Source organism: Bombus pyrosoma, linkage group LG14 (assembly GCF_014825855.1).
Source record: "Bombus pyrosoma isolate SC7728 linkage group LG14, ASM1482585v1, whole genome shotgun sequence".
Taxonomy (NCBI): domain Eukaryota; kingdom Metazoa; phylum Arthropoda; class Insecta; order Hymenoptera; family Apidae; genus Bombus; species Bombus pyrosoma.
Genome location: NC_057783.1, coordinates 4,093,922 through 4,108,338, shown reverse-complemented (window position 1 = coordinate 4,108,338; position 14,417 = coordinate 4,093,922). Strand labels below are relative to the sequence as shown.

Below are 14,417 nucleotides of genomic sequence, written 5' to 3'. Positions count from 1 at the left end.
GATAACAAGGCCCAACGGGTCAATTCACTTGGATCGCTCGGCTCAGAAGAAAGCGAACGAGCAAAAAGCGTTCTCTCGTCGAAAGAGTATAACGGCTGCTCGGGGCCCGCCTCTGGAAATGGTAATATCCAGATCGCGGGCGCGCATCATGCCTTTTTTTCCTCCCGATTTTCGATAGAAATAACAGCAGCCTGATTGGCCCTTTAACGCTTACGTCCACCGTGGATACGCGCGAGTACGCGTTCCACCTTTCGAAGGAAACCGGTTCGAAGAAATCTGAACGTTGCAACTTCTGCTCTTTCTTCGTGGCCTTGAAAGAGCTACGCTTGTTCGCGGTCTAGTTCACCAGATACCCTTTCATGACGAACACTTTCCATTGTGTAACGAATTTTTTCTTCATCTTCTCCCTCTGTATTTTTCCTCGTGGATCGCTCTCCTCGCGGTTCTTCTCTTTTTCATCGTTCGTTCTTGCTTAAAAACCGATTCTTATTCTCCGCTGTAAAGTCGATTCTTTCCTCTCGCGTCTAGCGCCGAGCAATCTCAGTGACGCTCGATCGCGGAACGATCTGCATTGTTACTTTCTAGGAGAAATTAATTCGCGCATAAACAGCGTAATCTCTGCCAGATGAAAATGGGGAAAAAGTGTGTCGGATAACGCGCATACCACCGTTCGAATATTCATGAATCCCGATACACTTTGATAATACACGAGCCATCTGGTATTCAATGACAGACAATATCGTTACTTTTTAATTGACTCTCGAAATATATTCAACGAAATTAATCGTAAGGAACGAGGCATGAACGCGATGGAACGTTCGCTACCGTTTCCATGTACGATGATAGAGGATCGTCAGATGGAACGACATGTTTCGTGGCTGGACACACGTTTCTCTTCAAACTTCTATCAAATGATGTTACGTAAACAGGGAGTGGTGTTTAGGCAATCCGTAGAACGGTACCGAAGCGTGCATCCTTAATGCTCGTCCCCTTGCTTGTCTCGTTTTGGAAAAGAACGGAAGTACTTTCACTGGCTACGAGGTCGGAAAGTTGAGCATTTCAATAGCCACGAGACATTGCCAATTCGCAACGAGAGATCTCACTTTTCTCTCTTGGTCCTTTTGCCGTCCATCCACGAACTCTTTTTTCGTCCCAGACTTTGAATAATGTTCGAATACTGTCATATCATGAGTAGCACTTATTGCAAAACTCGTGAAAGTTCATCTTCGTTAGATCAAAAGGAATTTCAGTACTTTAATAGCTTTAGAACATTTTTCCTATGTTTCATACATGTTTTAAACGATACCGTGTAATTGCATGAGAAACTAGATCTGATTGATCGAATTACTTTCAATCGTAGAAATCCGATTATTTCGTTGCATGGTCGTATGTCATTAAATGATAATCGAATCCTGTTAAACGTCATTAGTGCTGAATTTCTGTCCATTAATTTGCCATACGTGGAAACTGAAATCACTACTAAAGTCGCGAGAACGACCAGCGATTTATTCATCGGTAATAACTACTTCGCTCAACCATTAAAATCGCTAGTTTCATTTACCTATCTTACCTTGTGTACGTTTTACTCGGTGAGTAGGCTGGTGATACGGGCTTTCTTTCAAAAGCCGATCCAGTCCTTCTCACTTTCACTTAATTTTTCCAATGACCATCGCATGCGTATTGTATTACAAGTCCCAACGCATCGAATTCAATGAGAGTTTCTAGTTATTTTTAACCGCTTACTATTCCTTTTTTATCCTCTACTTTGCGCAGAAGTTAGTATCTTTCACCTTTCTGTACCTTCAATATCTTCTTTAGAAATCTCGAAGGAGTTGAAAAAATAAGCTCTTGGTCTTAAAAATTGAACTAAAAACTTTATCGAGATTTTTAATCATCGTCTCTAACAGGACTCCGGGACACCTTTTTTACTTACCGATCTGTCAAACCAAATCAATCTCGTTCTTGTAATCTTCTTCCCCTAAGTTTTAGTCTTCTGTTTCCCTTCCACCGTCCAAAAGGCGATTACTCAAAAGAAACTCCCGCCAACTTCGCCGCCGTCTCTTCTTCTTCCTCTTTTTCTTCCACGTCGATCCTGAACAGTCCTCACCACCATAACACAACGGTTCTCACTGATATATCGCGTCACCTTCGATCCACGATCTATCTATCGCGACTTTTACATCGAATTAACCCAGCTATGTACCAACATTGCGTCACAGTCACCAAAGACCTGCCTCATGCTTCTTCACTAGTTTCTTATCATCTTCACACTTTGACTATTTTTCTTCTCTCTCGGCCGGCGTCGATCTTCAAGTTCCTTTATGGAAAAAAAAAGAACCAGCGCGAGAGATGAATCTACTTGGAAATGTTCTTTCAGTTCTGCCTGAGTTTCTTCACCGTGGATTCACCAGACTTTTCCTAAATTTTCCCGGCCATTGGATCTCAAAACGGTCACGATCGAACCAAGGATTTTTTCGAGGAACAAGGAAGATGCACACGATGGAGGGACTGCACCATGTCTATCCTCTCGTCTCGAGGAGCCCCGGTCGCCTGCTCGTCGTTGCCCACCGTCCGCTACGTCGGCTCTCACTTTCTCCGGCGAGTAGTTTCATTTCGGTAGGTAAAACTCTCTCGTGTGTCCCCCACCAGGTTCACGCCGGCTGCTCGAGTCTTCTCTCTGTGCAATCGAACGGGAAAATCGAGCGATCGGAAGGATACCATAGTCCTTCGATCCGACCAGCGTTTCCTTCTTCTTCGCTGTTCTTCAGAATCGTGATTCATCGCGTTAACTTTGTCAACCTTGGTTCTGAATCGGTAATAGCAAAAAGGAAGGTGTTCCTAAACTTTTTTAAAGTACCACAGGTGGTAGACGAAACAGGGAATGTCAAGACAAATGTGTCATGTTCACTGGCCAAAAAAGGTTAACTTTCCGAAATTTTTGAAATTTTAGGGGCAAAACGTTTGATCGATACTTGTCTCGCATGATCTCACCGATCCTCTTTATCTTTTATTTCGTGGAGTTATTCGATTTCGCAAATAAGGGGTTTCAAATTAGAGAAGATAGAAAGGTCGGCAAAAGTTTGCGTTGAAATTGGAACGTTCGTTCGTAAATAATAGACGGATTGCGGTTTTGGCGCCGCTTAAGGGTTTCTTCTCTTAAAGAAGACGTACTTGCGAGAAGAAAGTCCGAGTAAGTGTCAGTCGCGCGGGTGGGAAAGTTTCTCGTTAAATTGACAACGTAAATGAACAACACGCGAGATGTGCTTTCCTCCAGGGCTACTTAAATTTTCTGCCGAGACATGAAACTTCTGTCTACTAGACTCGTACACGATTGCTATTTGTATCTTCTATCTTGTATCTTGTATTTTCTAGTTAGAACGTACTATCTACTATGTTTCGAAACATCCAGGAGAATTAATATTTGTTATATCGTTGTGTCGTCTTTCTTTTCTTGTCATTTAATTTAAAACGTTTCATCGTCGCTTTGTAACAGTCTCTATGACATATCTTTACGTAAAGGATAAAAAAAACACGGAGAATTTCAATTATTTCAACACTTGAAAAATGGAAACCCGCTAGGACATTCTTATTAAAGAGGATATAACAGAAAAAACTTCAAACGCGAAGTCTTCGACGTTTCGATCATGACCTATACAGTGAAACTTTTTAGCCGGATAGTTAACAAACCTGCAAACGACAAAATGGCGAAACGTCACTGGTCTTCATCGAAAGACAGTAAACTTGAAACAAATAGGACTTCTTCCTTTCCACGAACTGATTTCCAAATCGTCTTCTCATTGTCAACGTCGAAAGCTTTCTTCCTGTTTCGACGGCGATTTTACACGGTTTGCTCGTTTCGTAAAATAGTTAGGAAGTGATTCCGGGCAATTAACTGCGACTATTAATTCTAGAGAAAAAAATAAACGCCGGCCATTGTGCCTCTGAACAGGAGCATGAAGAGAAAACCGCTGCAAGGTCGATTGTCAGCGTTGTTCGATTCGATTACGCCCGCGGGCCACGAGCGAATGTGAAAATCTCGGCTGCGAAACGAAGATTCTCGTATAAAAGATTGAGAAGAAATCGATATCTAATCAAACCTAGTGTGAGCAATTGGAAAGTCCAAGTATACAGCTTCTCGTTAAATCTCATAAATCTCCAAATAGATCCTTCCCATTTTTCCCCTCCCCCCTATTTCCTACTCGATTGAAATTCGTCGTCGTGACAATGTTACGTGCTGCTGCTGCGTTTCCCGATGCTTAAATAATATTCTCGAATCAACATACGATCACTATACTGCAGATATTTATGCAGATTCATATATTTATCAACGCAATTATAGAAACGAAATTTAGATGAAAATTTGTTTCACGCTATTAGAATGAATAATTTATATCTTTACATATTATGTACATCGAAATTTCTCGCAAACGCACAAACATCTACAGGTTAGTGATTATTCTACGAATAATTCTTTTAAAGAGCGGTGAAAGTGGAAGACAAATCTGTGGCCCAAGCAGGAGAGTCGGTGGGGATGCGTTTTCGACAATTCTCTGCCTTCTAGATCACACGTAGCTACGAGATCAAAAATCACACATCTCCAAGCTTCGCAGCCGAGAAATCTAGTTTTGAGAAAGTTCGTGCCACCATCCACGTTTCCTATTCGTCCGCTTTATACATGCGTGACTTCTATAAAAGACAACGATGAGCCAATTCAAATGGGTAACGACTCAGTTCTGGCCGAAACAAAATTATAGATGAAGTGGCCAACAGTCGCGATCGATATGGGATTTTGCAATTTCATCGTCGAACTAAGAGGCCGTTTATTTGGAGACCGATCGGCTAACGTCATTCTTTCTCGCGTAATATCCTAGTGTAAATGTTTTCTCTCTCGTAACTCTGTCGGAACGCTCACATCCGTTTTGGTGATACGGCTGCTCAAGGACCGCCACGTAAGTCAAGCTGGAAGTATGCGGAATTCTTGAAATTCGAGCGAATCCGGGAACTCTATAATTACCGTTTAATTAATTCGTTCAATCGTTCGCTTTGATCGCGTTCTATTCACGTTACGCGGATACGAAAAGTATTTGGTCGGAAGAAAAGAATGTCTGAATGTTGCGTTCGTTCCTCGTACAGACAAGAAAATCATCGTTCCAACATTTCTTAGATCTTAACATATCCATCCTTGTATTTTACCATTGTACTTAATTCGAACTTGCTCGTGCGTAGTTGCACGCGAGACCACGAACTTTCCTCGTTTTCATTCATCAGAGCGTGAGGCGAGTGTCTCGGGGCACTAATTATTCGATCTCTAATAGTCAGAAGACATCCGAACGTACGGAAACAAGTATATTGCGTGACAAGGTGTTACGATGGAGCGTATCGATGAAGAAAGTAAGAGCGTTCCGGGGGACGGAAGTCGTGAATTTAGGTGACGCTGTTCAGAACAAGCAGGCGAAAGCGTCTGTAGATAAAATTCCAAACTGTCGCGCCTACGACAATATCACTTCCCGTGGCTTATCCTCCGACGTTCCATTGTCTCTTTTTCTTCGACCGGTCAACGCGATCGCAGCAACAGTTTCGCGCACTTTTTCGCCTTTTTCGTTTTCTAGGTTTCCAGGCGACGCGACGTGACGTGTAAGTACACGAGTATACACATATCGTCGAGACGAACCGATCTATAATTGGGTCTGTTGTTGGGAATCCAATTGTTCTGCGTGCTCTAACTCTCGATACCGGCTGAAATTCTGGCGGTATATAATTATAAGCGTGAAATTTATCTCGGCCGTGTCACTTTTGCGCCATTGTACTGCGACGTTGAATGGAAAACAGCGGAACAATCGAGCGTTTCTGTGATTCAGCCGTTCCCAGGTTAAGGTTACATTTATATCGTCCATCTGACGCTATACGCTCGTGTATGCGTAAGAAGGGTAATAGAAATTCTTTTAGGAAACCTAGTTTTCTCCTAGCTTTATACGGCTGGAATACGCGTCGAGTGAATCATGTATCAACGAAGCTGGCAAGCTGTATCAAGGTTCTTAATCTTTGTGTTTTTGACACTCTGCGGAAAGAAGAGATCTTACGTGCTATCTTGTGTGCAAACGAGTGTAACGATGTTTAACTTGGTCTAACTATACAACGCGTTGATTTAAGATCGAGAGTGTTATTTATCTTGACTGAATTAAATATCTAACGAACAGCTGGTTTTTATTGAACAGAGCACGCGTTCACCGACAATGAATTGCAGCAGATCGAAAGAGAAAAAAAAAACTAGGTCGAAGCTGGCAGAAGCAGAAGCAACATTCGCTGGATCATCGTCGCACATTTTACTTATCTAGACGAGCCTGCGGTACACCGCATGCACAGCCGTTAGCGCATAACTTTCTCCATGGGCTGGAAAGTCTAATATTTCCTTTGCACTCCCTCTAAGTAAACATTCATGGGTAAGCGTATTTAAATCTTTTCCATCGAATAAAGCTTTGATCGTCAGAATCGTATAATCCTTTAATGGAATAAACTTAATCGAGATGACGTGATGCGTCATCGAATGGAAGCTCCAATGATCGAGATGTATATTTGATTAATTATTTTTATGGCGCATAAATTCACAGAAACGCTTTTAATAGTAGGCCAGTACCTGTGATATTTATGTTTTATAAATGATGGAGCGAATGTAATGGAATTCCACGTAACATTTTCATCAAAACGCAAATCAACGAAATTGATTCCGATTTTCCAAGCTATAAATGTCGGTACGATAAGCATTGCCGTCGAATCGTTCTGTAAAATCACGGTGATTTACATATTCATGCATCCGGAGGAATAACGAAACATTCACGGGCTTATAATCGGAGCAACAGAACCGGCCTGGACCCGCAGAAAACACAATCTCGACATAATTGCAGTTCGTTAACCGTGTCTATGGCAGAGTACGCGGTAAATGTCGATTTATCGTTTATATAAGCGAAACTTGGTCAGTAATGCAAAACGCGTGCTCCTAAATGCGATCATTTACACCGATTCACGTAGGATACGCTGTAAATCTGCAATTAACATCGCGATGCCTCCACGTAACTGCGAGGAAGAAAATCCGATTAACGCAATCCTACGCCACCTTTTAACGATTTGTTGACAAATTTCTTCGAACGAATGCTAAGTTCCTATTGTGACAAGAATAGTTAATGTTCGAAACGTAGCAAAGAGAAGTTGACAAACTGAAGAAATCCGAAGGGGAAAGTGTTATGGTCATCACGTTTGGGGTGACATCACGATAAGAATGGAATGATGTCACATAGTCGTCGAATATGTCGTTGCAGTAATATTATTTTCAATTTGCATCAACGCATACGGAATTAATTACGACACGATGAATATATCGCTGCGGAAAAAGATATCTGGTAATCGAAAACAAAACCTACTTCTCTTAGAAAGCAATGGCAAAACAACGTTGCATTCTTGGTTTTCATGCAACGCTTGTATAGAAACCTTGGATCGAGGAAAGCGTAATAAATATACACGAAAATTCTTTCGGCCATCTCATCTTTATTACAATAGTCGCATTAATCTCATAGAAGTTGCTAATGAAAGCTTCCCGCTGTGTTCTCCGGAATACACCGCACTGTACACCATAATATATGCACAAAATCAGCGTATATAGCTACAGTTTATTAATACTGAAAATTATCTACATCCATCTACATCGCTCTAATTTATTCCAGTTTCTACTTCATTATGGGAGCGGGCTATTCTATCATGATATATGCTCATATTTTATTATACTTCGTCGGCTAATCTTTTGTCAGGGAAAGGAAGGAACTCCATAATATCTGTGTTTTACGACAATTAGCCGCTCAACGAGACAATTATACGCAGAACCTCTCGGTCACGTTAAACGCTATCTCGACGCGTAAAAGGCAGCCGACGTTCGTTATGTTCTCAGCCCGCTTTCGAGATCAAAGAAGAAACAAAAATAAGGATAATGGGGACTCCCTCTTGCTCGACCCAGAAATTTCAAGAAAATTAAAATGTGGTAATCGCAATCCTATTCCGGCGTAATGTGTGAGTGTCTGTAAAAACGCACAGCCGGCCTCTTACGTGTAAACGAGACTTTACTTTCTCAAGCACGCGACCACCGTCACTCCTCTCTTTTATATATGTATAGTACATACTGCTCCTCTTACTTTCTCCTCCGGATCGGCTCAAAAGTAGGCCTCAAATAGGATTAAGCGATCGTTTAAAGACCTTGCCACTCGATCTGTCCAACCACTGTCTTCTCTTTAATCCCGATTCTCTTACGATCTCTGCCTGATCCTCGTCGATTCTCGGATCTTCCGGGATCATAGTCTTCGTGATATTCTTTTCTCAGAAGTTTCGAAAGATTCGTAAAGGACACAAGACAGTGACCAGACTTTGGAAAATGTTACGCAATCGGCAACTTTGGGTGACATTTGTAAGAGAGAAATGCGATGGGCACGTTCCACGCTTGAAGAGAAACTGAACGGTAAATATCTCGCGCTAAAAATTTATAGTAAACTCCAAAGCACAAAGTTTACGGATGCCGGTAAGTACATTCATGGTAACCGGTAAAGTGCCAACTATCAAATAAACGATTTAATATCGTCCAGTGACTGGAAATAATTAACAAACAAACATCTAGCTCTCGAATAAGTTCGTTATCGTAAAACCCGATGCTCGAACGATTAACAGATCCTATAAACTATCGCTGCATTTTTCAATTATCCTTTTATCAATTCGTATCTCCAAGCCTGCTATTTATTCTGATATCCTTTCCTGATTCTCTCAATGTTATACATAATTTATTACAATGTACAGCGACTCGTTCATCGCTAGATCACCATGTTCGTCGATAGTTTCCCTTCATCTTACCTTTCTCGAGAAGCACAGAAGCAAAACTGTGCAATGCTTGGAAGCACAAGAACGATAACCTCCTTGTGTCGAGTATACACGTCGTGTCGTGCATATTATCTACTTTCTAATCGATACGAGGCATTGTCTACCGCGGAGAGTAACCACGGTAGACCGGTCCGGTTCATTCCACGGCTCGCAGCTTGGTCCGTTCGATTACCCTGCTGAACGAGTTCCACGGCCAAGCAGAACTGCATCCTCCCCTCGCGGCCATTGCGAATCCTCCTTACGCATCTTACTTTCATTGCTTTCAAACGGGCTCTCTTCGTTTTCATCGGCGAAAGTGAATGGAACGCGTCGATGTTTCTAATTGGCACATCGGTATTCTACGCTCGAACCTGTCGCGCTCGTAACCGATATCGCGATACGAAACACGCCAGCGTACTTTTTGAAATTCTATCTATATCGTTGGTAAACTCGTTGGATATTGCTAAGAAGGATTTGATAAGACGGGATTTTAAAGGATTTGAAATTGAATCTAGGAAAAGATTGCGGAAAGATGCTGGGATTTAAGGAAAAATTTCATTTAATACCCAGGATTTAGAATCTTGTAACGGTGGAACTATTAAATCCTTCAGTATGTTACATGGTTTCGGATCTTTTTATTTTTCTGTCTAATAAGTCGTGTGCAGATACGTTTCGTGAGATCATCCTTAAGTACTAAAGTTCTTCCGAGTTGAGTTTAAAACAATAAAAATTGTTCTTATAGGAGCTCTATCAAATTAAAATAGAGAGCTTAATGGAAGAAAATGAGGAGGTATGAAAAGCGAGAAATCGCTAATGAATTATCTATGATTATTGATTTTCATGTAGTATGATATATGTAGACGCATAATCTTATGAAAAAAAATATCGAGAGATCAAAGTCCGGAATGGTTTTGTGATATCTTTATTATAATATTGAAAAGGTTACTTTTTAAGAGTAAGTATCCATTTGACAGCAGACATTTATTTATTTGTCCGAACCATGCAATACTAATTCGTTGTACAATTCAAATATTTCGTTTTAATTGTCGGTAATTCTCGTGTTAAAGCGGAGACCAAAAAAGTTTCTCGCCAAACTTATTCGAAAGTTTAGAACGGCGCGGCCATCGAAAAGATCCGTAAAAATGGCGCAAACGATCGTGTCTCCCATTTTCCCAGGTAGTTTCATTATCGTGAACGAATCGCATTGATCTATACCGAATCGTTGGAACACGACCACTTGACCGAGAAATAAAACGGTAGTGTTATCGCCACTACGATATTTTGACCACCTACACACGTACCGTTTGGGGAAAAAAATAAAAGATAGAGGACAAATAAAATAATCGAATCTGGATTCGCCATTTGACTACGGTGGAGACTTGTTGCGCTCTTCGATATCGAATACTAAGCGGTAAACCCGAACGTAAAGAGGAAACGAAACGAAAACGATTGAAACTTGATATTTCATGGAAGTGGGAAGAAAAAGGGATGGAAATAAAGAAGAAGACAGGAAAAATCTATTAACGCGAATCTTATTTGCTAAACTCCTGCGATGACGTTAAACGATCTCAAAGTAATGATAAATAAAAGGATAATGACGAGATAGCTATGGGGAGGACACAGTGCGTTAGTAGAACATAAGAAGAAGAAGGAATTCCTTCCAGGGATTTCCCGTAGGCGGACTGATTAAATACAGACCATTACTGCTGAGAAGCCGGCAAAACTTTTAAAACGTTTATTCCTCGGAAGCAATTATTTTGCACAATTTGGTAAATCTGTAAGATAATTTGCGGAATGTGATGGTAATAAATAGACCGCGGATTTTTTATGCAAATTCATTTTTTTATCAGTGCAACTGAAAGAATGAGATCTAAGCATAAATTTGTTTCACACCCACCCCCGCATAAAAATACAGAATGTAGCAGTAAAGGACAAAAAGTGGAAAGATTTTGTGTGTGAAAAATTGAAAACTGTCGTTGGTTTAACGGGAATTGTTACAAAAGCAGCAGAGTGAATGAGGGAAAATGGAGAACGATAAAAAGGAATGGGTCGGTTTACAAAGAAAACACCAGATTCTACGATGCGTAAACTGAAGCTTATATTTCGTTTTTCTGCGCATTCCACCGATTTTCACGAGATCTTTACATTCTTTTAAATCGATTAAAAACAACGAATCATTACGGAGGACTTGTTTAGAAGATTGAAACGCGCACGTTCCCTGCAACTCTTCTTCTCTCAGTTTGTATCGTTTACACAAAAGAGCCAACGAGTCCTCGCAGATGTCTGCAAAGCATAGTTCAATAATATTAGCATCGAAATTGTTGTTCATTAGAAAAGAAAAGAATTAAGAGTCTCGCTTTGAAACAGGATTATCCGTGTGCAATAGAAACGCTTCTGTAACAGCTCCAACAAAGAAAACGCTTCACGAGAAAATTCTTTGACAATTCTGCAGCAAAAATACTCTGTTGTTTCTTTAAAATTAGACAATCTAACATTTTCAAATGCTTTAGTTCGTCGATTCTTTCAAACGTGAAAATTTATAAACATATTAAAATTAGAAACAGTTAATTTGTCTCGACTGAAAGAATATTAAAATTTAAAATTTCTTTCTTGCCACCGGGCATTAGTCGAACCTCGCAACGAGTATCGAGTCAAACTCGTGGACGATTTCGACAAAATTCACAGGCTTTTCAAGCTCGGTATTATTTTACATTGGAAGAAAATTTGTAACATGCTAAAAGGCATATTATCCTGGAAATTGTGGGTGATTTCAATGCTGGGACACACGTTATATCTTATTAATAATTGAAAAGTTGTCTCTGCTCCCTCTTACTACTTATCCGTCGTTTTGCATAATTTACGCATTCTGAATTTTTCATTCATTTAAAAATTCATTCATCTGTACAGCTGGAACCTTTCACGAAAAAAAAAAAAAGCAAGAAAGATATCTTACCGACGAAATAATTTTAAGGGAGAAGATCGAGATCGTTCCGGTTGCTGGCGTCGTTCTCTCGATCGAGATTAACTTGATCCATGAAGTTGAGAATGGCGCTAAATCGATTCACCGATGATACTGTCCGGTAATCCGGAGGGGAGAGTTTCCCGTACCGGCTACCCCAAAAGAATCGATCTATCCTTGGCACCTCTACCTCCACCAACTTTGGCAACGATTTGCTCGCCTTCTGCGTGTTTTCACTGCGCCCATATCTGCCTCCCGACACGAAGAACGAGTCTGCAATTGAGACGTTAAGCTAAAGTAAAACTATTTGTGTTGGAAGGATGCTTAAGCAATTTATCTTGTAATACATCACGTATATTAAAGACTAACGATGTCTCATGATATACATGATATAAGTTTGATTATTCTATGCAAAGTTCAGGACTGAATTTTAAAATGTAGCTAGCTGACTCGAATGACTCTATCCTACTATATACGTAACAGCGAAACATCGTTGAGAATAATCATCCGGCAATGAATTTCTTATTCTTAAGTAGACATTTCAATCGCATCTGAATCTTCGCGAATGAACAGCAAATAATAATAACAGTAATTTAATGTCGCAAATTGTTCTCAACATTTCAGATGGAAGCAACGAATCGTCATTATCCAAGTTTAACAATTGCTCGACATTTCCAGTTTCGTTCGTTACAGAATTTCCAATATATCGTAATTTTCATTATTTAATAAGCTATCCTTTGCTTCTATCACGCAGATACCCATAACTAATTACAGCGATGAATCGAAGCTCAAAGAGCGTTTCTTGTTCTTGCGAAAACAATTATAAGTATGTACACAGAAAGACGCGTATTTCCTTTGCAGATTCTTCGTGTAACGAAGAACGGGTAAAAATAATGATGAAGCAGATACGAAAAAATGAGAACGACGATGGAGAAGGGAAGAGTATACATATGCAAGGAAAAACTTCCGTAATTGGAAATGCGAGAAAAAGAATAGGTGAGGTATACGATAGTTAATTATAACGCATCGACTGTAACAAAAGAAAATTCACAGTTACGGAACATTCTATTCTCATTGAATTCGATAAATGTGCCTTGTTCAGGACGAAAAGATCAAGTGACTAGAAACTAGAAACGCTCTAATTGGAGATAACCACCAATCGTTGGTCCACAAAACGACCACGACGCTTCTGATTAGAACATTGCGCATGGAACGAGTCGCGGAGACTGAAAATACCAACGACTGGAAAATTAAAGGTAAGATTTCATGTTTTAACGAGAGCAAAGGAAATATCGCAGAAACTTAAATACAGTGCAACAGTTAATCAAGATGTATTTGTATTAATAGAGAGGAAATTCGTGTGTTTGAATATTTCTCAGTTAATGTAGTTTATGTAGTAGTTATCGTTATGCAGTTACGTAGTTATAGTCATATAGTATAATTATCAATTATCGTTTACAACTTAGAAACGTTTTTTAACAGTAGTTTGAGTTTTGAACAGCGGAAAAGAAAAGAAAAATAAAGAAAATGGATCTATGAAATGTTGAAGGTTTGTCGGTCAAGGTAATTTTATATATATTTATATCTCACCTGTACGCGGTTCCTGCCTCTTGCCATACCGGCCCTGAATGTAAAATTTCTGTTGAGATGCGACCAGAGTTAAAACCATACACGCAATCCACAAACACATCACGATTTCTATGGTTCCAAAGCACGGTACCAATTGCATCTTCCCACGCCGCGAAAGCATTTTCTTACCTGTAAAAATTACGGTCCAGATATTTTCATCATCCGCGTGATTAACCCTTCTTTTCTATTTTTATTTCTACCGTCAGATTACCTCGTTCGAACGCAAAATATTCTACGATTATTTAAAAGTAGACGACCGGGATATTATTTTTGTACTATATTATTGCTCGCGCGTATATTGTAAAAATCGTAAAATATTTTCCATTACGTGTGCATTATGGAAATTAATTTTTTTCAAACGTGACACCAACGAATATTCCTCGAGTGATCGATTTTGAACAATTAACATCACGTAGAGATAATCGTGACCGATGTTAATATACTCCCCTTCTTTGAATCTGTTTCGATCCTCAAATTCACAAATAAAGAAAAAACGATATTCTCTTTCTTCTTCTCACGATCAACTCTTCGACCTTTTTCCCCAACTATCCTCTCGTTTTCCACCGTAACGAGCAACTTCACCAGAAAAATTCTTCAAACTATTCGGACGATGTAAATTCTTTCGATCGACGTTCAGGCGTATGCTTGGAACGGAAATCGAGGAACGCGAGACGCGAACACGATCGCCGCTGATCGAGAGCGAAAAAAAGACGCTTCAGACACGTTGCAGAGAGGAAAAGTTTCGGAACGCGGATGAAGCAACACGTAAAAGCAACTGCGATGTACCATGATCCGTGAAACGCTTTATATAGTCGCTCCCAACCACCCACGAAGTGTTCAGACACCCCTAACGGCGACCAATGGCGCAACAGCTCGCCGTGCCCTCTCCTCGCTGACTCTCGATGATTTTTCTTCTATTTCTCTACTACCTGCAACAAAT

At 40.2% G+C, this 14,417-nt stretch overlaps 1 protein-coding gene and 1 long non-coding RNA gene across 2 annotated transcripts; one reads left to right on the top strand and one right to left on the bottom strand.

The window, feature by feature from the left end:
- The first annotated feature begins 61 nt into the window (after positions 1-61).
- Positions 62-13,409, top strand: LOC122574704. Its single transcript, XR_006319143.1, has 3 exons — positions 62-2,616; positions 12,710-12,844; positions 12,951-13,409. It is a non-coding gene; the product is annotated as an uncharacterized LOC122574704 (long non-coding RNA).
- On the bottom strand, positions 10,966-14,251 carry LOC122574703. Its single transcript, XM_043742605.1, has 4 exons — positions 13,925-14,251; positions 13,439-13,606; positions 11,843-12,121; positions 10,966-11,172 (listed from the first exon to the last, which is right to left on the bottom strand). Exons 2-3 carry the CDS (start codon positions 13,596-13,598, stop codon positions 11,856-11,858), a joined length of 426 nt encoding a protein of 141 aa, XP_043598540.1. The 5' UTR covers positions 13,599-13,606; positions 13,925-14,251; the 3' UTR covers positions 10,966-11,172; positions 11,843-11,855.
- Between the last annotated feature and the right edge of the window lie 166 nt (positions 14,252-14,417).

What these genes read in the sequence shown, in the direction of transcription:
- LOC122574703 (XM_043742605.1), bottom strand. Translation starts at nt 13,598, where the DNA reads ATGCTTTCGCGGCGTGGGAAGATGCAATTGGTACCGTGCTTTGGAACC. An exon ending in GAGGCAGGAACCGCGTACAG is followed by an intron (nt 12,122 to 13,438) that starts GTGAGATATAAA and finishes TCTCAATTGCAG; the next exon opens with ACTCGTTCTTCGTGTCGGGA.